Genomic DNA, 24,987 nt, shown 5'->3' on the forward strand with positions numbered 1-24,987 from the left:
CATGAAGCAGCAGGCCAGCTAGAGACCATGACTCAGAAAGGTGGATGGTTCCCGAGGAGAAACACAAGAAGCTGACCTCTGTCATCCACACACATGTGCACCCACACACACGGACATCCTCCCCAAGAAATAGAAATAAACAAAATAAAAGAAAGCCTTGGCATTTAATTATAGCAATGACATCAGACTAGGATACCCCACTTTCTTTTCTCCCTGCACCCCTTCCTTGTGGGACTGGAACTCTGTGTAAACCAGGCTGGCTTTGAACTCAGAGATCCACCTGCTTGTGCCTCTGGAGAGCTAAGATTAAAAGTGTGCACCACTACACTCAGCACTTGTGTGCGATTTTGTTTCGTTTTGGTGTGTGTGTGTTGAATCAAGGTCTCATATCACATTAGGTAAGTCCTCTTCCCCTGAGTCACACACCAATCTTTTTGCCTCCTATGGTTTCAGAGGCTGAAGCCTGGTTGGTGCCTCCTAGTTCCACTCACCAACTGAATGAGTTGCCTCAGCCCCAGAGTTCAAGACCCACATTTCAAATCCTTTATTATTACATCTGCTTGAATTTTCCACAAATTCACATGGATACCTACAAATCCTTATGTGCAAACCTGCAGCCCTCACATTCTGCCCGGATCTACACCTCTTCCATTATCTTCTTGGACTGTGGTGGATCCCAAGCTCTGGCCCCTATGTCTGCAGCTTCCTATCCCCCTCTCCTGCTTTAGCTTGAATTAAATTCTAGAAAAGGAGGAAGCATGGCTGCTACTTCTGGAACCACCAGCATGCATAGCTCTTGTTTTTGCCCATTCTAGGCTAGCCAGCCCCAGTGCACACTTCACCTTGGTCTCCCCTTCTCAGCCAAATCTCTTAAATGTCCATGCTTCCCAAGTCTCTCCATCCCTCCACCTGCTCCTGCATTCCCTTCCTGAGCAAGCCTTTGCTCACACAATCCCATCTATCCAATAACTCATGGTTTTGAAATGCTGCATTCGTCCATTTTCTGTTACTGTCACCAAATACCAGAGACTGCTAACTTTGTAAAGAGAAGAGGGTTATTTAGGTAGCAATTCAGGCAATACAAGGGCAGTAACACCCAATTCATCTCAGCCCTGGGCAACACCCTCACAATATCATAGTAGGGTGTGTATAGAAGTGAGAGTCCACTACCAAACTGCTAGAATGCAAGGCACTAAGGCCACCACCATCTCCATAACTATAGATGAGCAACTTTATTGGCTAAAATGGCTATATTTTTAGAATGTAATTTTTATGTGTATTGGTGTTATGTATATGCATGAACATCTGTACACATATGCACGTCTGGTACCTATAGTGGCCAGAAGAGGGCATTAGTTACTCTTAAGCTGGAGTTATAGATGGTTGTGAGCCACTGTGTGGGTGCTGGGAATCCAACCTGAGTTGTGTGTGTGCTCATAATCACTGAACCATCTGTTGATGGTTAATCGAAACCTCTTGTCCACTTGTTTAACATTTAGGATGACTCTAGCCAGTGAGATGGCTCAGTGGACAAAGGCATTGACTGCCAAGCCTGAGGGTCTGAGTAAAATCCTCAGAAGCCACTGATGGAAAGAGAAATGATTTCCTTCAATAGTTCTCTGTCCTCCACATATGAGCCACGGCACATCACACGTTAAATTTATGATAAGATATTTAAAATACCTTTAAAAGATGGAACTATTTTTCTCTGCAGAAAGGTATCAAAAAAGGTTGATGGAATTTGATGCTGAAAAACCAATTTTAGGAACACGACCTTGAGTCCATTTTTAAAAATTCCACATTTTCTTGTGGCAACCCAATACTTTACAGATTCAAGAAAAGAAGATACCACAAAGGAGGCTATCCCATTGTTACTGTGCTATCCCATGTTACTGTGGCCAAACTGCACACATGGTCTGCTAGTGCTATGACCAGCAACCCCAGCCTGCAGATGCTGAGGATCCTGTGGAAGAACCCTCACAGCAGCAAGAATCCACATTGCTGTGCCATAGACCAGCACGTGGCATGAGGTGCACATTTCTGATTTCTGTTCCGTCTGGGTGGGAGACACAGCGCATTGTTTAGTTCTCAGAATAATGGCATGACTTAGTTCAAGTGAAATATGTCAGTTAGCCATTTCTTCTTTTAAGAGTAGGGCACAAAATAAAAATCAGATGGTATCTATGAGTATAGAAAAGTACACATACCCAACCAACTCTATGAGTTTTATAGAATTCCTATGGGTTCATGGGAGCCCTGAGGCTCTTCATCTCCATGATAAAGAATCGTAACCTATATGAGGTGATTCCATGCCACCGCTCTCTAAGCCTAGATGCCTTAGTGACATCCCAGACATCTCCCCATGCATTCTCACTGGCCACTGAAATCTTGATGAGAACTTCAGAAGAGAGAATTATCTCCTCTAGACTCTGTTTCCAATGTATTCTCTTCCTCAGAGCACCACATCTGGCCCCAGTCATCTAGCTTGCAGCCTGGGTTTCATCATTAGTTTATCTGCCTCCCAAGGCCACCACAGAGGGGAGGATCCACTATCTGGGGCATTTCCTAACTCCATTTTATTCTCCCCTCCTAAGGCACCTAGCATCCCTGACCTGCAGTCCCTTCATGGTCACCTTTATCTACTCACATGCCATGGCTCTGGAGGCCATGGAGGAAGCCAGGCCACGCCACCCCTTGACTTCCAGTCATATCCAAGCTGGGTTCTCTGGGCCATATGGGTCCCAAGATAGCTGTGAATGTGGCCTGACATATTTATAGACACTACCATTGTGTCACAATATCAAAGGGCCTTTCAGTGACCACCTGCATCCTTGACTTCTCTCTAGGCTTGCCCACATACTGCCTCCAGGTCTACATAGGTGTTTAACACTTGGTGATTGACTCCACTTCTAGATGCATAAAACAATGAAGCAGTACCATATGCTTCATTTCCATCATGATACCTGAAGTGGGTATCTCATTACACATAGTCATGCACACCTATAAATGCTGCAGAATTAATTCTTAGGAGGCTTGAGTGGTATAGTGTAAGTTGGTTGTTACAGGAACATCTGTTTTGCCTCCTAAGAGCTAAACCAGAGACATGTGCGGAGTTTCCTGATATCACAGAGACTAAAGCACTGCGTTAAAATCCAAGGTCTAGGGTTTCTAGGAACACTACAGTGCATACCAAATCATGGCAAAAAGCCCTGCTTCCCAAAGTTTCCAAATGGCCTGGCAACCAAGCGGGAGCAAGACATTCTAACTGCTTAGCTTAAAGTCTGTTTTACATGAAACTGAAAGGTTTTATTTGGGACTGCTAGATTCAGGGCCTTGCATAGCCATTTTTTTCTCATATTAATTAAAACTGAGGTTTCTACCAATACAATCATCACTCAAGATGAGGTGAGGCAAGTTATCTAAACATCATTCCTCCTTTCAGAGAAGTCGTGTTGCTATGTCAACACCAACATAACCCTCCTGACCAAGACACCACTCCTGGGCGGCCACGTTTATGACCATTGCAATACTTGAAGCTCTTATTTCAAGATGGAAAGCCCAGAGCAATGGCCTTGAACAGTCTGGGCCGCCATCTTGCCTCACGTCCATGTGTGTTCCTCACAAGGTGTTGGCTTACACACTGGAGAATTATCACATCTTTACAGATGCACTGTATGTAAAGGCTGCTATCTTTCGCTGTTGCTTCAGCGCAGCGAGGTTTTCTGCAATCTGTCTGAGCAGTCTGACTAAGGCATTTCAGGCTAGTCAAGGTGTGCTTTAAAACCCCTGCTATGAGCAGGAGGCCCTGCAGCTCTAAGTGGCTTAAAAAGCCCTAAGCATCTGGACCAGTAGGCCTGGCACATAGCAGGCTCTTCCTAGGGCTGTGATCAACACACTGATCCAAATACAAATAATTGAAAGGGATAAAGACTTTGCTGGCTTCTGCAGAGTGAAATATGGTCTGCCCAATGTTCTCGCTGGGGGTTCTTGTTCCTTGCATACCTGAAGTTGTCAAACAGGAAGGACGACAGCTGCTATCACAGTACAGAGCACAGTGTGAGGCCTATCAGTGCCATCTCCTTTCCAAAAATACACTTCTGCCTAAGAAGCATCATCAATGACTCCCCGCTGCTCATGGGTCCCTAAGTGGGCAGTCCAGCTTCTTGTTTGCTTCCCAACCTCCATGGCCACATTGCCCCACCTCCCTCAACTCTCCTCCAAAAGTAGACCCAGTTCCAGTCTCTCCACCTGGCTGTCCTCCTCTATGAAGTTTCTTTCCAGAGGCTTTCCCAGTATTCCCAGTGCCGTGGTAATGTCCCAACCCACACAGCATCGACTGGGCTGTGGACAGCTATTGTTTACAAAAGGGTCGTTGTGAATATCTGCAGGTGAGGGGCTCAAGCTTCCTCACCTACTTGGAGCCAGAGAATGAACTCAGCAAGGCAGAGAGAATCAGTTCTGGCACGGCTAGTCACTGTGTCTGCTGCATACAAGCCTTGAGTATTTTTACATGTAGCACCTTCTAGAAACCTCATAACAAGGTAGGTTTTCTTATGTCTCAAGAGGCCAAGAAATCCCAGTGGTCACCCTGGAGGACAACACTACATTCAAAACCACACTTGCCAGGGGCCAGAGACAGGACATTTGGTCTCTGTTTTCCTGATGAGTAAGGGGACCATGGGGTGCACTGGCTTGAGATGCACCATGGCAGATGGGTTGTACCCTTGCTCATCCGCTGGCTGTGTGACTTTTTATGCCACTTTCCTCTCTGGACCTAAAGTAGGCTTGCCTACACTCACGTGAACACCTATGATAAAGGCTGAATCACTTGACCACAGCAGAGCACCAAGCTTCGATGTCAGAAACACAGGGAGGGTCTAGAAAATGGGAAGGGCCTGAACTTGGAGCCTGGGCCTGTCTGCCTGCTGCCAGAGGCCTTCTGTGGCATTTCCTCATGCTGCCTCCTCCATCAGTGGCGTCCTCCATCAAATGCTGGTTATCAAGGGTCTCACTCACTCGGAGTCACAAACTTTTTTTACCCACTTTGTGCCATGTTTATCTTCTTCCTCAAGAAAGCATTCCTGAACCACGTAGGTATAGAAAGTTGGGGGAGGTAACAAGTGAGTGACTGCCCAGGAAATGCTATTTCTTGTCAACTCAGTCCAGCAGGTCTTTGCACATACAGGTGTCACGTGTCATCAGACCGCTCAGTCAGGTCATCGTTTGGTGTGCATCTATTGACTTCCTTTGGGGACCCCTGACCTGCACGGTGTCGACCTTGTTCATTGTCTACAAGGAGGAAGGAAAGAAGAGAAAGGCTGTCTTATAGTTACCCTGGTCCTGTGTACACAACCATACCCTAAAGTCACTACCAAAAGTGCAGTATAGGAAGAAAGCAGTCCTGTGCCTCCCCATCACTAGTTCACTGAGAGTAGGTGCCTTCTAAGCATTATACAGCTAGGGCCACCACCGTGTCCCACCAGCATCATCACGGAAGGATCACCTGTGCTGTAACAATACAGTGCCTCTGATGACACTGACAGGAACTTTCCAGTTCACTGTTAATCTCCGGCACCAATGTCATGTGGTCCCTCGCTAACTAAAACGTCATTGTGTGGCACGCAATTGTTCTTTAAGTGGACACGGGCTAATTGTGGTAAAACGAGGCTGCTGAAACAGGGGCATGTAGTAAGGACCCCAAGAGAACAGAGCAGGTCCCATCCACCACAGAATGAACTGACCAATGGTCTGCAGGTGACAGTGTGGGGGAGACACCTACACCGTGACACTTGTGACTTCCTAGAAAACATAGTGACTTACCCTTAGTGCCTCCCTGGCATTTCCTTACTATGGCTCTACTGCATCCACAGAACTGGCCCAGGATTCACTGTATCCTGCGCCATGCACACATGGTAACACACAGTGTCCTCCTTCCCTGTACTGTACACTTCCAAGGCCCCGCACTTGTTAAACTCCCCTTGACAGAAGAGGAAACTGGGTCTGGACTGATAACACTTTTGAAAGTAAGAAGGCCGGACTCCTGACACCTGCTTACTGCATGGAGACAGTCACCTTTGCCCTCACCTGGGCCTCTGACAGTGATAACATCTTGTGGGTGCAGAGCAAAACTCCCCTTGTTTCTGGCTTGGTTTCCCCATAACGTAGTGTCTGTCTCCACTGGGAAAAAGGTCCTTTCTAGTTATTCTTTGTCCACCTTGCAAGACGATGGTACTGTGTGCCCCCAGGATATCCACCAACCCATACAGGGTTCCACACAGTGCCAGGTGCCAGGGAAGAACTGGAAAGGGTTAACAGTGTCATCTCCCCGACCCATCCCCCAACCTCGGACTCCAGGCCCCCCTTGAGCTCCTGCAGGCTTTCTCTAGAGCTGGCTGGGCCTACAGAACAACCCCCCCAGCAATCACTCCGACTTTGGGGGGCCTTTGTGCTTTAATAAAGACGGTATTACTGAGTGGCAAAGTTTCCTCCCTTCCAAGTCCCCTCGCTGCTGCCAGAGCCCTGCTAAAGGTGAAGCACGGCAATTCAACCCCAGAGAAAGGGCTGAGTTGGATGCTGGACTCTTTTGACTTAATGCCACGCTCTATCCCTTCTCCCAAACTGCGGCAGCGAGAGTAGCACCCAAAACTGTGGTGTGGCTTCTGTACCCTTGTACCCCCTGAGGCCCCCTGGCTGGAGCCTTCATAGGCAGCTTCTGGGGTGCTCTGCATGCCTCTCATGATTGCTCCAGTTTCCTCTCTGAAAGCAGACATCATCCGCCACTAGGGCAGTCCCACCACCAAGGCTGCTTGAGGGCTGAGAGGCAGGGCTGCCCAGGTCTCTTCTGATCCTCTGCTCTCTTACAGGTCTCTCTCTAATTTCCCTGCCCCTTTCTCCCTTCATGCCTCACTAAACCCATTAGGCACTTTACAGGGCGCTCCGGATTGCATAGATCACCATGTGGACTCCTAGTCTTTTGCCTGCAGTTATGCTTCAGCGGTGGGAGGGAGGGCAGAGTCTCCTGCGCCCCTGAGCGGTCTCTATTTGCAGCTCCATCTACAAAACATGCGCAAAATATCTACAAACCTGTGGACCTGCTCCTTCCAGACCCCCATGGACTCTGACAGCCTGTGAAAACCAGACCTCTAACTTACACAGTGGCAGCGCCTTCCTCATGGGGTGATTACAGACAGAACGGGTTAAGAGTGAGGGGAAGAGGCAGTGCTCAGCCATCAGCCTCACTACTTCTAACATCCAGACCAGACAGTCTGTTTGGGAGTCCTTGTGTCCCCTCCAGTTCCTCTCCTGGTGGCTGAATGAGGCAAAGAGAAAGAAAACAAACTCAATTCAAGGCTGTTTGCAGCTGTTTCTGGGTGAGGGTGTCTGTCTGTCTGTCTGTCTGTGTGTGTGTGGCTTTTTTCCCCCCTAACTTTCCTCTGCCTTGGTGTCCTGGGTCTTTGAAAAGAATAACAACAGAGTCTCAGAGCAGTGAAAAGACAGGATTCTTCTTCAAATCCCAGCTAATCCTGCAGCTTCCTCTGAAGGGGCAGCGGGGGAGGTGGGAAAGGACCACAATTGTTTTTTTAGGTCCTCCCCTCCCAACCACTGCTCTTGGAGACCAGGAAACGAGGGGGAAATATCCATAAATCATCCGCGGTGAAGGACAGCAGAAACAGAAAGACGGGTGCCAGCCGAGGAGGAGGCATCGGGACAGCCCGAGGGTTGATCTGATCTGCTAGGTGGGACAGCAGTTGCTGAAAACCGAATGTCTAAGCTAGAAGCTGCGCTGGCCATCCCTGCTCAAAGGGCGGAAGACAGCAGGGACTCAGTGTCTATATGGGCAGAGCGGGAGGCCACCCTAAAGGGGTTGTGGGTGAAGGCTCTACCTGACCCACACCTCTGCCACTGCCTTCCTGGTCACCCGGAATGCCCTCAGCCTCTCCCCAACAACCCCTTAATAACAGGCAGAAAGTCAGCCATGTTCCTCTGTTCCAAAGGTCTCCTTGTCCTTAGAACTAAGTCCTGCCCCTTTGCACAGTGCATAAGGTCTGATTCAATTCTCTGCTCATCTCTTGTCTGCCAATCATCGACTCTTGCCCTAGTTTTGCGATGCTCCTATGTTTGCCAGGGCCTCCCCACCTGGAGAATTACATGTGGCTTGACCCTGTCTGTCCTGTGCTCTCTCTGGGGAGTCCCTTCAGTATCCTTCTACCAGACCCTAGCACTCCTCACACAGCATTTCTGTTATTTATTTATTTCCCTCTGCAGGAAAGTAAAGGTTCCACAGTCTGTGCCACTCGCTGCTGAAAGCAGCCCCTACTTGGTGTGCAGTGCACAGTGGTTACACGGCCAACACTCACTGGGTGGGTGAAGGTGTGGACAGGAGGATTGGGCTCCCTAGAAAATGAGTGCTGGGCTCAGATCGGAGCTCTGGGGTAGAGTAGTTTCCTACCATGCTTCAGGCTCTGGTCTGCACCCCCAGCACTGCCAAAATAACAAGTGAAATTTCAAACACACAAAAGAGCATCTGGATGTGGGAAATACTACATAAGGAGCCCGAACAAGCCATATGTGTTTGTGAGTGCCTATGTGGGCTCATGTCTAGGTATAGGTATGGATGTTTATGTGTGTGTGGATGTGTATGAGATTGTATCTATTCATGTGTACATATATTTGTGCATTTGTATACATATTTATGTACATGTCATGTATGTGCATGCCTGTGCATGGGTATGTGTGCACACACATGTGGGCATTTATGATTGTGTGTATTATGTGTATATATGTATGAGTATGTGTCTGGGCATATATGGACATGTATATATATATATATATACATATATATACATATATGTGTGTGTGTCTGTATGTATATGCACATACGTGCATATCTGTGTGCATGTGTATGTTGATGTGTATCTATACATACATCTTGGTTTATGTGTGTGTATATATATATATATATAAATGCATCTATGTGTATATGTACATGCATGTGTATGTGCATACCTGCATATATATGTTTGTGTGTGTATGTTTATATGGGTTTGAGTATATATGCATATTCAGGAATTATGTTTTTTCACATGTTTGTGCGTGTGAGTGTATGTGTGTGCATGTGTGAAGGATTCTTCACAGTCACTGTTGCTTCTCAGTGGTTGAAATAGCCCATGCATTAGGCACATCAGTTTTGAGTCATTTCTTACTAAAAGGGAAATGCTTTACATGGCCAGCTTAGAAGAGTGGACGTGTCTATTGAGCCATGAAGTATTTTCTCAAGGGTCAGCTCATGAGTACATGCTGAGTATCAGAACTTACTTAAAATGTTTGCAGCCAGGACTGCTTGTGGCTTCAGATTTATTTTTTAAACCTGAGTTATATATATCCCGTACACATTTGGGATGTTTATACATACTGTTCACATTGAGATATGAGACCAAACGCTAAGTTCAACTATGCCTTTAATCGTCTTAAATGCACACCCTAAAGGTAATTTTATATATTTCAGTAAATTTGTACATGAAACAGAACTGGACAATATGGAATTCCTTCAAGTGTCATATCAGTCTCCAGAAAGCTTTGTATTTTGGAGTATTTTGAATTTTGGGATTTTAGATAAGGGAAGGCTTGACCTACAAGTCTTGTGGGTTTTGCAGACTTTTGAAGTTCCTCAGTCCCACCACTTGTGACAGCACCGGACTGAACAGGTGCAGCTTAGAGATGCAGGCAGTGGGTCGGATCTGCTGAAGCCACAGTTGAGCAACCATTACTGTCCATGAAGGTCAAGCGAAGTCAGCACAGGAGAAGCAGACAAGAAGCTTTGGGATACCCAGAGCTACAAGCAAAAGATCGGCAAGGACAGCACCAACCCACGGGCAGTGTTCTAATCAGATGGGGTGAAAGACGAACCCTACAAATTCACTTGCAATTTGTGCTTCGTGGAACACACAGCACTTGGCTTTGTCTATGTGAAAAAGTGTCTTTGTCTGTACAAAGGTTGTCAGCAGACTTGGCCAATAATGGGACGAGAGATTAGTGGAGTCCATCAATATGATTTTGTAATATTGTGCCCCTAGAACCAAGAAAGGGAGCCAAGGGCAGAGGCAGGCGTGATGAACTTAGAAGATGTGTAAAACATGGATACAAGAAAATCACAAAGTTGGCTCAATGATTGGGGTCCCCATTAGTCCTTCACAGTGACACCCTCTCACCTGGGAGGCAACAAGTCCTCATTCAGCCTTGTTCACTCAGGACTTACAATATTATTAACAAACATTTGATTTTCTTTTTAATCCAAAAAGATTGGAGCTTCCACGGTGTCTAGATCAGTGGTTCTCACCCTGTGGGTCAAGATCCCTTTGGGGGTCATATATCAGATATCCTGGATATCAGACATTTACATAAGGACTCATAACAGTATCCAAATCACAGTTATGAAGTAGCAACAAAAGTCACTTTGTGGTTGGGGGTCACCGCAACATGAGAAACTGTCTTCAAGGGTCACAGGATGAGGAAGGTTGAGAACCACTGGTCTGGAGACAAGACGTGGCATCCAAACCTTGGCTATTTTTCGAGGGCAGGGAAATAAAGTGAGAATGAGCAACCCCTGTGTGCTCAGAACTACAACCAAGGTCTTGCCCTTGAATCTGCACACTGCTCCTCACCGAGGGCACAGAACAGGTGCAGACATGAATTTGAATGCTACAAATGCACCTGGCCAATGGACGGCCTTGGGACAACTTTATGGTCTTCTGTGACTTGTAAGAGAGTTTTACCTTAAAAAAACAAGGATGTTTCCAGGGTCAAATGCACTGGATTCTAGCATTCTAGAGACCCTAGAAGTTCTCAGGCTCTGACATGCTTTCATTACTAATGTTTCTTTACTAATCGGCAGCATCTGGGAGCTCAATTGCAGCTGCTTATCCGAGCGTGCTCACTCCCACAGGCTGCCTGGCTTACCTACCCTTGAGGGCTGCACACTGCATGCTTACTGAGGGCCATGCTGTCCACTGTCTTCACTGGCACAGGGTAGGATCTGTGCTCTACCCCAGGTTTATGAAACAACGAATGTGTGGCAGAGCCCTTTCCTGCACCCCTTTCCCCTGGAGAAGCATCTTTTGAGGTAGGGGTTTCACTTCTGGGGGACCCCAGAAGATACTGAGTGCCGGCCTCTGTGGTGTCAGATGTCTTCTAAGGGAGATATCAATGGAAGAAAAGCCTTGTGGCTCATCATAGCCATTTGGGGCCTGCCCCTGCAGCACAGTGCTATAGGGACTTCACATGTGGTACATCACAGCTTCCCCTGAGATCTGTATTGGTCATCTGTTCCCAAATCCATTGATTATGAGGCCAGGTCAACAGTGTCTGCCCCTGACCATGGAAAGAACTGAGTAAACTGTGCTGAAATCAGGAGCCATTTTTCAGCTTGAACATAGAGGACACAAGGGACTTTCCTCACATTAATGAACATGTCAGACACTGAGCTCGGACTCTAGGAAGCATGTTGGATCTTCAGGAAGGAGATGAAGAGCAGACTCTAGCCCATCCAGACCTGGACAGTCCAGGGAAGGTGGATGTCTCCTTTCTTGAGGAATGCCATGCCAATAGCTGTGGCTAGGGTCTGCATTCTGGGACCAGAGGCAACCACTGCCCACACAGGACATCTCAGATAACCCAACATGCTGTTTTCAGGTGTCTTTGGACAGAATCCAAAGGACTTCTGGATTCCAGACCCATCTCCAAGATGCAGTAGGGGGAAAAGCAACCCAGTAGCTAACTCATGTCACACACACCGTCCCCACAAACCGAGTATACCTCCATAAGTTGTTGTTGGAACCCCACCGTTCATAAAAAGCCCATGAGCTGGCCTTACACGCTTGCTCTGTAACCCTGGACGAGTGTGCCTCTTGTCTCCATGCCTTGATTTCTTCATACATAAAGTCAGAGTGGTATGAGCTTAATGGCTGAAGAAGTCTTAGTTTTGACAAAATCGGTCTCATCCTTCATGTCACTGTGGCACTGGGGGCACAGGAGCATCTTATGGAAGCCAGCCTGCAAGAGTGTGGTCCATCAGCTCGTATATCCAACACCACGAGTGCCTTGAAAAGCACTTGTTCAGAAATGCTGCAACCCCTGAGTACCTAAGCACTCTCCTTCACTCCTTCCTAATCAGGTCATAAGGAATCTGCCGCTGTCCTCAGGATGCTGCAGGTGGTGTGACCATGCCCTTATGCAGAGAATGGGCTGTGCCATTATCACTGCTCAGAATTCAGCCCCATCTGCTGCTGCCTGTGGAGGGTGCTTTGGTTAGATGCTCGATCTGCTGCCTCTGCAAACAGGGCTACTGAGCCTCCCTCTTGCAGGGTTGCCCCAGAAGGAACACCCACCAGCAGTGCCATGAACTCTGGTTATGATTGTAGCTGTGGTGGTCACTTCTACCAACGATGTGACAAAGGGGACAAAGGAAGGTGTGCCCTTTGTGACACAATAGTCTACATGTTAGCCAAGTGCATGGCAGTGGGTGTGGTGACATACATCTGTAATCCCAACACTCTTCTGATGGAAGCAGAAGGAAGAAGAGTAAAACAGGAGTCAAAGAGAGGCAGAGTGCAAAGTTCTGAGGTAAGGCAGAGGCAGTCACAAGATTCCTATGACTGGGCTGGTTGATCACTCAGACTCTGGTTCTCTGTGAAACAGAATACTAACTCCCCACAATGGGGACACAGGATGCAAGGCAGATGTGAAGGACTAGGAGAAAAGGCATGGCTGAAGATATGCTTGCTTCTCCTCCTTGGCAGTTTCATCTGAAATCTCCCGGACTGTGCCTGCCCTTCCTAGGACTCAGTTCCCCAACAGGAGTTCTCCAGCGCCTGGGCTGCCCACCACCCCAGACAACAGCGCACAACCCATACAAGGGCTGAGTGCAAGTGCATCTTGTGGCAGCTGTGTGCTGGGATCTTATGGGTGGCTCTTCTACATACACCCCAGCTCTCCCCACGCCACTGCTGCCCAGCCAAGTCCACTGATGTAGGCAGTACTTGGGGCCGCACTATCTTAACTTCGTCCATCCCCTCTGGGTTCCTGGGGCATTTCCCTGACCTACTGGGGAGGGTGCAGGGCTCACTTGCCCCTTTTCAGAAACCTACTGAGGGCTGGAAAGTTTGATCCCTCAGAACTCATAGTTGAGAGAACCGACTCCAGTAAGTTATCTTCTGATGCCCAGCTCCTCCAACACATGTATCAGATACGTAAAAATGTAATAAAAACATGAAACCCACGGAATTATACTAGTCTACAGCAGAACTCAGAAAACATTTTTAATATTTTTTTTTCTTTTTCCCCTCTCCTCCTGTTGTTTTTTGCTTTCTCTAAGTAGGGTCTTGTTATACAATCTAAGCAGATTTTGAGCTCAGTCCTCCAGTCCAGCCTCCCAAGCCCTGAGGTTGTAGGTGTGAACCACCACTCCCAGCTCAGAAACCATCCCTCAGGTAATAGTTTATCGTTATAAAGAGTAGTTGAAAACCTCCATTCATTCACTAATACTGCGAGCTCCCCCACACTATTCAGCCATAGCATGCAAACTCACCCTTGGTTCTCACCATGCAGCCTGCTCCTGTATCTCATTCTATAGAAGGGAAACGACCTCCGAGAAGTTTATCTGGGCATTCTAGAACATACCCAATGAATGACAGACTTGGGGATTGAGTCCTGATTCTTGCCTCAGATACTTTTTTTGTTGTTAAGGTTAATTTTAAAAATTGTGTGTGTGTGTGTGTGTGTGTGTGTGTGTGTGTGTGTGTGTGTGTATGTGTGTGTATGTGTGTATGTGTGTGTGTGTGTGTGTGTGTGTGTGTGTATGTGTGTGTGTGTGTGTGTGTGTGTGTGTGTGTGTGTGTGTGTGTGTGTGTGTGTGTGTGTGTGTGTGTGTGTGTGTGTGTAGGCACACATATGTAAACACAGGTGCCTGTGGAGGACAGAGGTATCAGATTCCCTAGAGCTGGAGTCACAGGAGGCTGTGAGCCACTCAACATGGGTGCTAAATGACAACCGAACTCAGGTCCCCGAGAAGAGCGCCAAGCACACTCAGCTGCTTAGTCAGCTCTCCAAGCACTAATCCCAGCTCTTAATAATCCAGCTATCCTCTTCTTCAGCTTCAGGAGGCAGCAAGGAGGGCCACAGGGGGAGAGTTTGAACAGACAATAGTTTTTAGTATAGCAATAATATAAGCATTCCTTATTTGCAAGAGAATCCTATTGCTTTATGGCATCATAATGCACAGAAAGCAAGGGTCAGCAGATGACATGGCTGGAGGAACACAAATGTCCTTGTTTTGCTTGCTGGGGTTCCCACACACCTCTCTGACAGCCTCTCAGCACACCCGGCATTCCCATATGTCATTCTTCTGTGTGTCTGTTTTCCCAGCTTCCCTCCTTCGAACCACCTTGTCTCTCTCACCCTACCAGTTTCTTCATCCCACCCAGCCTTGAGGGGCCTCTGGGAAGCAGCTTTCATAAGGCCCAGAGGTGCTTATCCTTCTGTCCTTGGAAGTCTCATTTTTAGCCCTTGCCTCAGACAAGGATTTAGAACACAGGTGACAAGCAATGACCTGTGTCACCCACATTCATGAAGTATGACGGAGTCAGGAAGACCCAAGTATAAGAATTTGATTTCCTATTTCTCAAGAAAATAAAATGAGTTCCAGATAGAAGACTAATGGCCTTGATACTTCGCCCTAGGTGTAAGAGCAGCAAGGGACAGTGGAGGGCTGATTTCTAACATTGCCAATGGGCTAACTTTTCCTTTAATTCCTTATTTTTCTAAGATATACACGAGCAAGCGGGCATGCTCATGAAGGTAACACTTCTACTCCTCTTTCAATCTGACAGCGGCACAGTCCACTTGTACTTTCCAACACCCCTGTGATTGGAAGAGGCTATAGCCCAGGTCCTGACCAGTAGCCTGTGAGTGGAGAAGACACATACAGCTAACTCTCAGGCAGCTCAGAGTTGGCCATTATCTCACTTTCCTCCGCCATTGTGACCCTGAAGGTCACCCAGTACAGCTAGCACAGCAGAGCTTACAGAAGGCATTGATCCCCACTCCACACTGCAGGAACAAAAGACACAGACACACCTAGGGTACTTAGTGGGAGGACTAGCATGGTCCGCCCTAGTATGTACCTAGAGTCGGGCTCAGTAGCCTAAGAATTGTCATGGTTATAGTTAGCATATTTTACTTTTCAATACATCTTACCCTACCTTACTTTTGTGATTCTCAACTCACCCAGAATGATGGTCTAGTAAGGCTTTATTTCACAGAGGAGAAAACCAAAGCTTATAGCAGAGCAGAATGGCCCTGCAGAGTATGGCAGCTATGTGGAGGAGCTCCCAGATGGGCTCCTCATCCATTGCTCTTCTCATCTCTCAACTTAGAGCTGGTGCTTCCAACATGAGCTTCTTGGTGACCAATATATAGATCAGTTGTTACCTTCTGCAGAACGCACATTCTGCTTATGGGCTAGCTTCTCAATAGTTAACGTCTTACCTTTCCAGTTGACTTCGTACCCTTCCAGATGCAGAAGTAACAGATGGTCCAAGCCGCCAGGAGACACAGTGCCAGCTCCCATCGGAGGTTCCCAATGTGTTCAATGCCATCAGATATAGCCAAGACCCGACGTCTGTGGAGAGAGGGTGGGGAGTCACTGGCCATTGTGCTTCTACCTGAGGCAAAGCCAGGACAGTAGAGGAGCAGGGATAAGCTACCCTCCAATGCCTCCAACTTCCAATGCCCCCAACCTCCAACCCCAAGGATGGGCTGCCCTCTAATGCCCCACACTCCAGCTTCTGTCATTCACCAACTGTGAGATCCTGGATTGAGCTGGGAGCCTCTGAGAAAGACAAGACCTAGCCTGTATTTTTGTGGAACCACACTCTGGAAAAAAGTAAAAACATGTGGTACAATGGGCTTAGGAATCACCCCACCACGTGTGATGTGTCTGGGAGTCTGTGCCACTATGTAAATAATAGTCTGTGTTTTTAGAAGGTTACACATTGCAATCCTCCTGAACTCAGGGGTAGCCACAGGACTGCGGAACGTGTGTCAAATCACAGAGAAGCTTCTAGAGTCAGCTGTCACGACTCTCCAGTTCCCTTTTTCCTCCCTTTGCTGTGATTGTACAAGAGTGTCATGATGAGGTTTCTAGAAGCCCTGTTCCTAAGGGACTGCCCAAGACACAGTGCGAGCAGTACTAGAAGACTGTGGATTGCCTCACTCAGATTTCTGGAGTGCTTGTCACTGCAACATAACTCAACCCATCTTTGCTGCAGCAGGAAGCCACTGGAAGCTTCCTGGGAGAAGGGATCTGCACCCTGAAGGGAGAAGCAGAGACTGTTCTAGGCTGAGTGAAACCTCTAGAGACAGAGTGTGGTGCATTTTGGGGACAGAGGCGCAGGGCACAGAGGGCAGATGGAATGGTGGGAGGAGAAGACAGAGGAGGGATTCATGCCAAGGAGGAGGAGAACCCACGCTAATGGGGAGAGGACCTAGACTACAGAGCATGAGGATACCAGGTACTCTGGAAATACCTCCGCCATGGCCTTCTCCGAGAGCGCATCAGTTCTTCAGAGCTGACACATGCCTGGCTCCCAGAGCCCACCCTGGGGTTGTGTTTCTTTAAAGTCAAACTTGCCACGCTCCATATTGTGTCCAACCATGGCACTAGCACAAACCCCCTCCACACTTGCTCCACGAACCCCATTCTGGCTGCCAAGCCACCCCCAGCAGACGGTGCCAGTCGCCTTCAGTGCTCTGAGAATGTCCCCGGAGAAAGGAACTCCCATCCCACCAAGCATGAAAGCCACCCTCAGTGTCTGCCTCCCTGGGAATCAGCTCGGGTCTGATTCTGCATTAATTACTCAATGACACCAATTAGCACTGGTCAGCAGGCTCCCCGTAGCCCCAGCCCCTGCTGGAGAAATCAGGCAGGCCCCCAAACAAAATCAGACTGTGGGCAGCCTCTGAGTTACTAGAAACCAGCTCATGGCTGGAAGAAACAGGAACAACCATGCTCGGCATACATCTACTGGGACCTACTATGTGCCAGGCACTCACTACCTTACGTTCTGAGAATAGAAGGTCAGTATGTTCAACTAGGCTAAGCTGGACCAAAGAAGGGTGCAAGTTAAGTGAGGAGAAAGGAGTTGGCTAGCCAGGCTCAACAATGACCATAGTTCTTGCTTGGAGTGCTTTAGCAATCCTCAGCTTGAATTCATCTGAGGCACTCACACCTCACAAAGACATGATGAGTCTTTAAAGACCGTAAAGAAAGTCTAGTGTGGAAACTGAGAAGCATCTTTGCCAAACAGAGCCTTGGGAGCACTGGACCATGGATTTCTTACTAAATGAAACACTTGGACTCCACAGAAGCAGGACTCTAGAAATGGGGAAGAGACTTACAATTGCTGCTCACTTGAGTCATTTTTAACTTTGCCTTTTTCTTGACAGGAATTGGGGATGAAATCTCCTCTACCTTCCTTTCCTGGGTCAGTTCCACTCACCCTTCAAACTATGTCTTACCTATAATTTCTTACAGGAAGCTTAATTTGGGCTTTCTGTAGCAGTCAGGAAGATTGAGTTTTGTCATAGAAATTAATAATCATCCCCCAGAGATCTCAAAGGTAGAAACCAACAACATTCTTCCCTTGCTCATGTATAATGGTTCTTTTGAGGAGTTACTCCAGGGATAAAATTTTTCCCCGAGAAATTTCACCACTCCCTAAATTGTATAGGGACTTTCAGGGTGCACTGCCTCTTCTGTCACCATACTAAGACCCCAGTCACAGACACACATCTGTTGTCTTATAATTGCTACTCCAAACACCCCAAGGATAGCACATTGGTTAGCAAGGAGGAACGATCTAGACAAGACCTTGGGTCCCTGTGCCATGGCACCCTCTGCATCCATCTATTCTAGGTTTGGGACAGCTCAGGACAAAACATATAGGTTACCTAGCTAGTAGGTGTGTGTGTGTGTGTGTGTGTGTGTGTGTGTGTGTGTGTGTGTGTGTGTGTGTTCATATTGGTGGACCTAGCTGTTGAACTGTGGATCTGAAGTCTAAAAATACACAGGGACAGGACGGAGAGAGTAAGGGGGGAACAGGCCTGCGAGGAGCGAGCTGGCTGCACTCCCTGGAAGCTGAGAGCCTCAGAGGCCTGAACAGCCAGCTCTGGCGCCCCCTCACTTAACCGAACCAACTTGTTTCCCAATTGAGAAGCAGCACACCAGAAGCCAAAGCGGATGAACTGCTCTTTTGTTCCATCAGACTCCATTTGAAAACATCTTCAAACTATTTTCTTTACATTGAACCAATGCCGTGTGTTACTCAGAAGGTTCTGGAGAGAAGCTGGGCTCCATAGATGGGGTTTCTCAGCTCACTAGGCTATAAGGATGATTTGAAACCCACAAGGGTGGCTTTTGAGAGCGTGGGGGCTGGGGCACTCCACAGCAGAGACTCAGGGAAGGCACAGCTCTTCCTGGGAAAAAGCTTTCTTAATGACCCTCCCCCATGAAGCACTGGAGCATAAGAGGCAGCTGAATGAGGAAGAGTTCGCTGCCAACATGCTGGCCGGCAAGGACCCAGGACCGGACCTCTGGACACTGTGCCCGGAGCGGACACACTCAGTACTCAGGACTAGCCAGAGCTGCTCGGGGAGATGAGTGTATGCAAGTCACGGCAGCCGAGCACTCTGCACTGGTTTGGAGCATATCCAGAGAGCACCTTTTAGCATATTTCTGGAGACTTCCCCCTGGAGGCTGACAGCCTGGAGGGCCAGGGCCAGGTGTCTCCAGCCCTTGACACACACCAAACAGCTGGGCTCAAGGCCAGCTCTGTTTCCCTCCATCCGTTCCACCTTGGCTGGGGAACATCACCTCTCTGAGTCTCAGCTTCCTCATCTGTAAAAAGGAATCAATGGCACCTCCCTCCACAGGCTGCCCAGGCATGGAAGCATCTAATTCATCCCAGGAGCCTTGAGGCAGGGATACATATTATTGTTTCAAGGATGGGGAAACTGAGGTACAGCCGAGTCAAGGAACTTGGTAGAGTCACATCAGCAAATGATGGATCTTAGGTGGAAATCTCAACGCCTCCATTCTAGCCATTGGGTCTCCCAGAACCCCAAAGTCACGACTGCATTCCCTCCAGCTTTACTCACAACAGACTAGAGCTGTCTCACATACCTCTGCACAGTGAAGAAGAGGAGTACTAAGCGCCTAATACTACTTCGTGAATTGCTATATCCAAGTGCTTACTGAGCACCACTGAGATGGTGGCTGCTGTGGCAAATTAGAGGTTCCATAAGAGCTCAGGACCGGGTGGAAAATGGAGACAAGGAAACTGCCCATCATGGGAAGAAGAGAACAGCAAAGCCTCAAGTCACAGTGGGACACTATTACTAGTGTCAACACCAGTATCAGAATGTGAGGGTCATTGGGGTGTACCAAAAGGTAGGAAGGACGTTAGCAAAAAAAAAAAAAAAAGGCAGAGAGAGAGGGGGGACCTTTAGGGGCAAGAAGTGAACCCAGAGCAAAAGCTGGAGACTAGCAATGGTGCAGTGGGGTATGGGTGCCCAGTGCAGAAGCAGAGGTGCTGGTGAGGTGGAGGGCGAGCCTTGCAGAATATGGGGCTGCATCTCTGCACCTCACAAGGGTGGTGGAAGAGGCTAAAGAGGGGTGACACCTTGTCAGGACAGACGGATACCTCTGGAGACCCAGCTTCCCCTGTATCAGGAAGAATTGATCGTAAAGCTGGGGCATTGTTGGGGTACCCAGTGCAGAAGATTTCGCTTTAGTTAGGTTAGTTCAGGTTAGTTTAGTTAGGTTAGTTTAGTTTAGTTAGGACAAGGTTAGGATCAAGGTAGGAAGTGTCAGTGGGGAAGGATGGATGAGTTGGACAATGGTAGAGGCAGAAGGTGACTGCCTGAAAGAACAGGGCCGTGGACACCTCAGAGGTGGCCAGGTCCAGAGAAACAGCAAAGAGGCTAGCGAGGCAAACAGGAAAGAAGTGGGTGAATACCATACCTGAAGACAAGATGGTATCCTAGTTTGCTTTCTAGTTCTGTGATAAAACACTATGACCAAAAGCAACTTAGGGAGGAAAGGGTTTATTTCATCTTAAGCTTATAGTCGACCATGGAGGGAAGTCAGGGCAGGAACCTAGCTAGAACAGGAACTGACGCAGAGGCCTTGGGGAATGCTGCTTCCTGGCTTGCTCCTCAAGGCTTTCTTATACCACCCAGGATTACCTGCCCAGGGGGGCACCAATCACAACGAGCTGTGCCTTTCCACATTAATCATCCATCAAGAAGATGCCCCACAGAAATTGCTTAGAGGACAGTAGATGGGGTCATTTTTCCAAATGAGGTTACCCCCCCCTTTTCCTGATAACTCTAGGCTATGTCATGTTGACAAAACTCTAAGCAGCTCAGGGGATTCAAGGTGGGACACTCAGTGACTTAAAGGCCTGGAGCCCACTGGGTCTCTGGATCCAAAGCTTAGAAAACAGAGATAGGGTGAAGAGTCATACCTAAACCTTGGTTCGGGGCTTTCAGAAAGAACTGGAAATGGGAGATCATCTGTCTCCTCGTCCAGAATCTCCAGTCCAGGGCACAGAGAGGGAAAAGCCCTTAAGGAGGCAAAGGTGGGGCAGAGAGGCAGGGCAGCATGGGAGAAGGGCACCATCCAAGACAAACAAGAGGTAATACGGGTACAAGTGGCTGATCTCCCCACCATCAAGGCAGAGAGCCTCCCTGTGCAGGGGAGACCTGTGGGGAGGGGAGAGCTCAGCCAGGTGGGTTTTTCAGGGAGTGAAGTTCTTGGGTCAGAGGAGTGAATGGGTTAAAGAGACACAGTGGATAAGAGCTGTCAAGGGAAAGGCCAAGAGGGAGGGCAGAGTTCCAGACATAAGAGGACAAGGACATGAGGGGAGGGATAGGAAGGACCTCTCCACAGAGAAAGGAGTACTGGTAGAAAGCAAACCCCAGGCACAATGTGCCTCCCTATTAGGAGACTGAGAGAACGAACAGAAGAAGCTGACAGTGGAGGGGACTGTGATAGGCGCTAAGGGGAGGGGCACCCAGCTCACTCTGTTTCGTCTTCATAGCAAACTACTGCCAGGGAGTTAGTTCCAGCGTCCTCTATGTCCACAGGGCATTGATTCTTGACCCTGCTGATGCCAAGTCCTTCTGTATAGCAGGATGAAATATTTGCACAGAACCTGGTGTAGCCTGCTGTGTGGACTAAACATCTTGGAAGTACTTAGAACACCCATCCCCCAGTACTTGTCACACAGATGATCTGTCTAGGGACTAATGACCAGGAGAAAATTCTGAATGGATGCACTTTCCCCCCTGAGTATTTTCAGTCCGTGCTTGCTTGAAACCTGAGATACAGAACCCAGATACGGAGTACTGACTGTTCACCCATGAATGGTGAGACTGGCCCAGGCTGGTGAAGCAATCGTCCAAGGTGGGATTGTGGGATTGGAGCCCAGTTCTTTAGCTGACACCATCTGCTTGGAGACCTACCAAGGGGAAGTCTTGGGTTTCGAACCTCTGTCTCTGAGGGCCCAAGGGAAGTATCTGGAGTCTGCGATGGGTCCTCCAGCCTTCTCCTTTCCCTCTAGAAGGTTCACCTATCCCGTGTGCTGGCCCTGCTCTGGGCAGAGGCAACAACCTCTCAGAATGAGGTGGTTCTGATCATAGGCTGCTGAGTTAAAGACTAGCACTGGCCCTCAAACCCTCGGTCCCTTTCCTTTGTCCCTTCCATTAGAATCTAAGAGAGCCTTGCAAAGAATAGCTCCCACCCTCCCCTGGGATGCCTCATCTTCATGTCTTGCACGAAGCCTGCAAACAGATCACCTTTCTTTAACCTGCCATGTGGGTTGGCAGGGATGTGGAGACGGCCCCAAAAGCTGGCGCAGAGGGGCTAGTCTATAAATAGCTGTGCTGGTCTCCCAAAGCAACCAACTCCAACAACAACAACAACAACAAAAAGGCCCATCACCAAAACAAGTGTGCTTTCCTGGCCCTACAGGGGAGCCAGGGCCACCTCCTGGAATCTTCTGCCCAGATTCTACTTAGAATTTTCTCATCTCTTCAACTCTTCCCTTACCTGGGGGGGCTCCTAGAGTGTCCCCAGCTCAGACCCCCCAACCAAGCTGGAATGGAGAGTGAGGAACCCCACTTCATGTCAATTCCTTGTCTTGGGGGTAGCCAGATCAGAACTGCATCTTGTAGGTGAGACTTCAAACCCAAAGAATCCAAGGAAGGTGCTCAGAGAAGGAACCTGGTGAGAAGTATCTGGGGCTGCCTCTAGTTTCTTGTCTCTGTAGAACCTTCTGGATAGCTTAACAACTCTCTCATCAGTCCCCTGCTCATGTCTACTCTCTTGTTTGCTCTTCAGGAACCTCCTCAATCCTCCCACAAGCCGACACAGTTTTACCCACCCTGCACACTCCAGTTCAGACTGTACAGACCACAAGTCTCCTTGCTCCAGTCCCAACAGCAGGGCCATCCACACACGGTGCAGACACCTCACTGCACGCCAGGATCTCTGAGGCTTAAGCTATGCAAGCTGCACTGTGGAAGGCAGACACTCGAGGCATTGCAAGACATCCATCGCCATCCCAGACACCAGCTCTGCCCCTGCAGTGTGAGCAGAGCCAGGAGCAATCTGCAAATGAGAGAGAGTGGCTCTCTTCCAGTGAACCTTTATTTACAGAGACAAGGACTTGGCCAGGAGTTTGCTGACCCCCGTGACTTCTTCAAGACACTGAGTTCTCAGCCCACAGTGGAACCTCATTCAGGAAAACACTGCCCACTCCAGACTTCCCTAGGAATTCTCTTAGAAGCCTGAAACAAACACCCTAATAGCTCTGTCGGACCTGGCATTCCATAACTGTCTTCACAGACTTCCTTCAGGAAGATGTGGAGCAAAAAACCCATAGTGACAGCCACTCCACATGCGAAAGGCAGAAACTGACAAACAGCACCAGAAACAATAGAGTCTCATACATTGTAAAGATGTAGCATAGGTTGGAAGCCCTGGGGAGCAGCTTGGTTCTTTTATAAAAGTTAGATGCAAAAAAACAAAAACAAAACAAACAAACAAACAAAACCAAAGCAACAACAACAAAACCCTAATGACTGATAAGGCTGGTGAGGTGGCTCAGCAGGTCAAGTATTTGCCATGTGAGTTCAATCTCTGGAACCTGTGATGTGCAGAGAGAACTGACTTTTGAAAGCTGTTCTTTGACTTTTGTACATACATGACCATAGTTTCACACGTGGTGCGTGCACACACCTGTGTGCACACACACACATACACTAATAGGAAGAACAAAAATTTTAGTTAAAAATAATCTACCCAGCAATCCCACTCCTGAGTACATATTGCCCCCAAAAGTAACAAGTACAGGTTCAACCCCAAACACACACATGAATGTTCCCAACAGCATTTAATCCTCAGAGCCCCTAGGAGAAGCCACTCAAACACCCATCAGCCATGGATGCCAACAGGACAGGCAGTGTTATTACTTTTAAAAAAGAGAGAGAGATGAAGTGTAGGGTGAGGATTCCCAATCCCAAACCCAAGTGCTCCCAAAGCAGAAAGCTTTTGTGTGGCAATTTGACATTGTAAGTAGAAAACTCCAGCTCACAGTAAAACCCAGACACACTGGGAGTACTGTATAGTTACCTTCACTCTCCTATATGAGCTGAGCATGAAACATAAATGATTTTGCTTTTAAACTTGGTATGAATATCTCAAAAGCTAGGGAAGAAAACCAGGTCTGAAACACGTCTGACCCTAAGCAGTGTAGATCAGGGACGCCCTGAGTCAAGCTGTCGTTTCAGGGCCGACCCTTGAAACCATTACATGAAAGAAGCCAATTACCAAAGACCCAGTTCCGTTTATATACTCCATCTAGATGAGGCAAGTCCACGGAGGCAAAGCAGATGAGAAGCGGCTTGGAGGTAGGAGGAGACACATGTTAGACAGTGGAAGTTAATTTGGGAGATGGGAGTGGTCTAAGCCTGTGTTATGATGCTGCCCACTGTAAGTTTATGCAAGACAACTGAGCTGTATGCTTAAAATGGTCTCATCTTACAGGTAAAGTGTACCTCAATAAATCTACTAAACACCTGTTCACAAGGAAGTGCTCACCCAGCATGTTTTTCCTTCCCAGGGTACATGGTTGTTCCCAGCTTCAGTTACTGATGGTCTGCCATATTCTGGAAATATTGAATGGGAAATCTCAGAAATAAACAATTTCTAAGTCTTAAATGGCACATCTTTCTGAGTGGCAATGACAAAGTCTCTCACTGTGCTGCTACATCCTGCCCAAGACATGAGCTGCCCCTTTGACCGGAGTCTCCACAGTCTATATGCTACCACCTTAGAAGCTTTCCTTAATTTACTTAATGAGAACCACAGAGTGCAAGAATGGGGATTTGGTGACTTTGTCACAGTGGTATTTTTAGTTATTATTACTGTTAATCACTGTTGGAAATTTATCAATTAACCACCACCACAGGTGTGTATATGTAAGAATCTGGACGGTTTACATTTCCTGTGGCTTTCAGAACTCTGATTTCAAGCACAAGACTAAGGGGGCCACTGCAATTCTGCATTGCACATGGCGTGGACAGAAACCCCTACACTTAGCCTATCATTTGGTTTTATAATCATTGTTCAGAGAAAGTTCGGGTTTCATCCATGTTTAACTGGCTGGTTTGAATGAGAATGTTGTTCTTACACTTAAAAACTTAAAGTGTAGAAAGTCAGCCCCTAGTTGGCGGCACTATTTGGGGAAGTTTAGTAAGTGTAGCCTCTTTGAAGCAGTTACATCACTGGGGGTGGGCTTTGAGGTCTTAGAAACCCACTCCATTCCCAGTGTGCGTTCTACTTCCTGATTATGGTCAAGAAGTAAACTC

The 24,987-nt window shown here is 47.9% G+C and overlaps 1 protein-coding gene across 1 annotated transcript in view; it reads right to left on the minus strand.

Annotated features, from left to right (window-relative positions):
* The window catches only part of Slc6a11 (solute carrier family 6 member 11), a 118,516-nt gene that overhangs the window by 70,447 nt on the left and 23,082 nt on the right, over positions 1 to 24,987 (minus strand). The window contains exon 5 of the mRNA XM_032905897.1: positions 15,541 to 15,673. Coding sequence (XP_032761788.1) covers positions 15,541 to 15,673 — 133 coding nt within the window. The remainder of the gene's footprint in view (positions 1 to 15,540; positions 15,674 to 24,987) is intronic.

This window comes from Rattus rattus, chromosome 6, assembly GCF_011064425.1.
Source record: "Rattus rattus isolate New Zealand chromosome 6, Rrattus_CSIRO_v1, whole genome shotgun sequence".
NCBI lineage: Eukaryota > Metazoa > Chordata > Mammalia > Rodentia > Muridae > Rattus > Rattus rattus.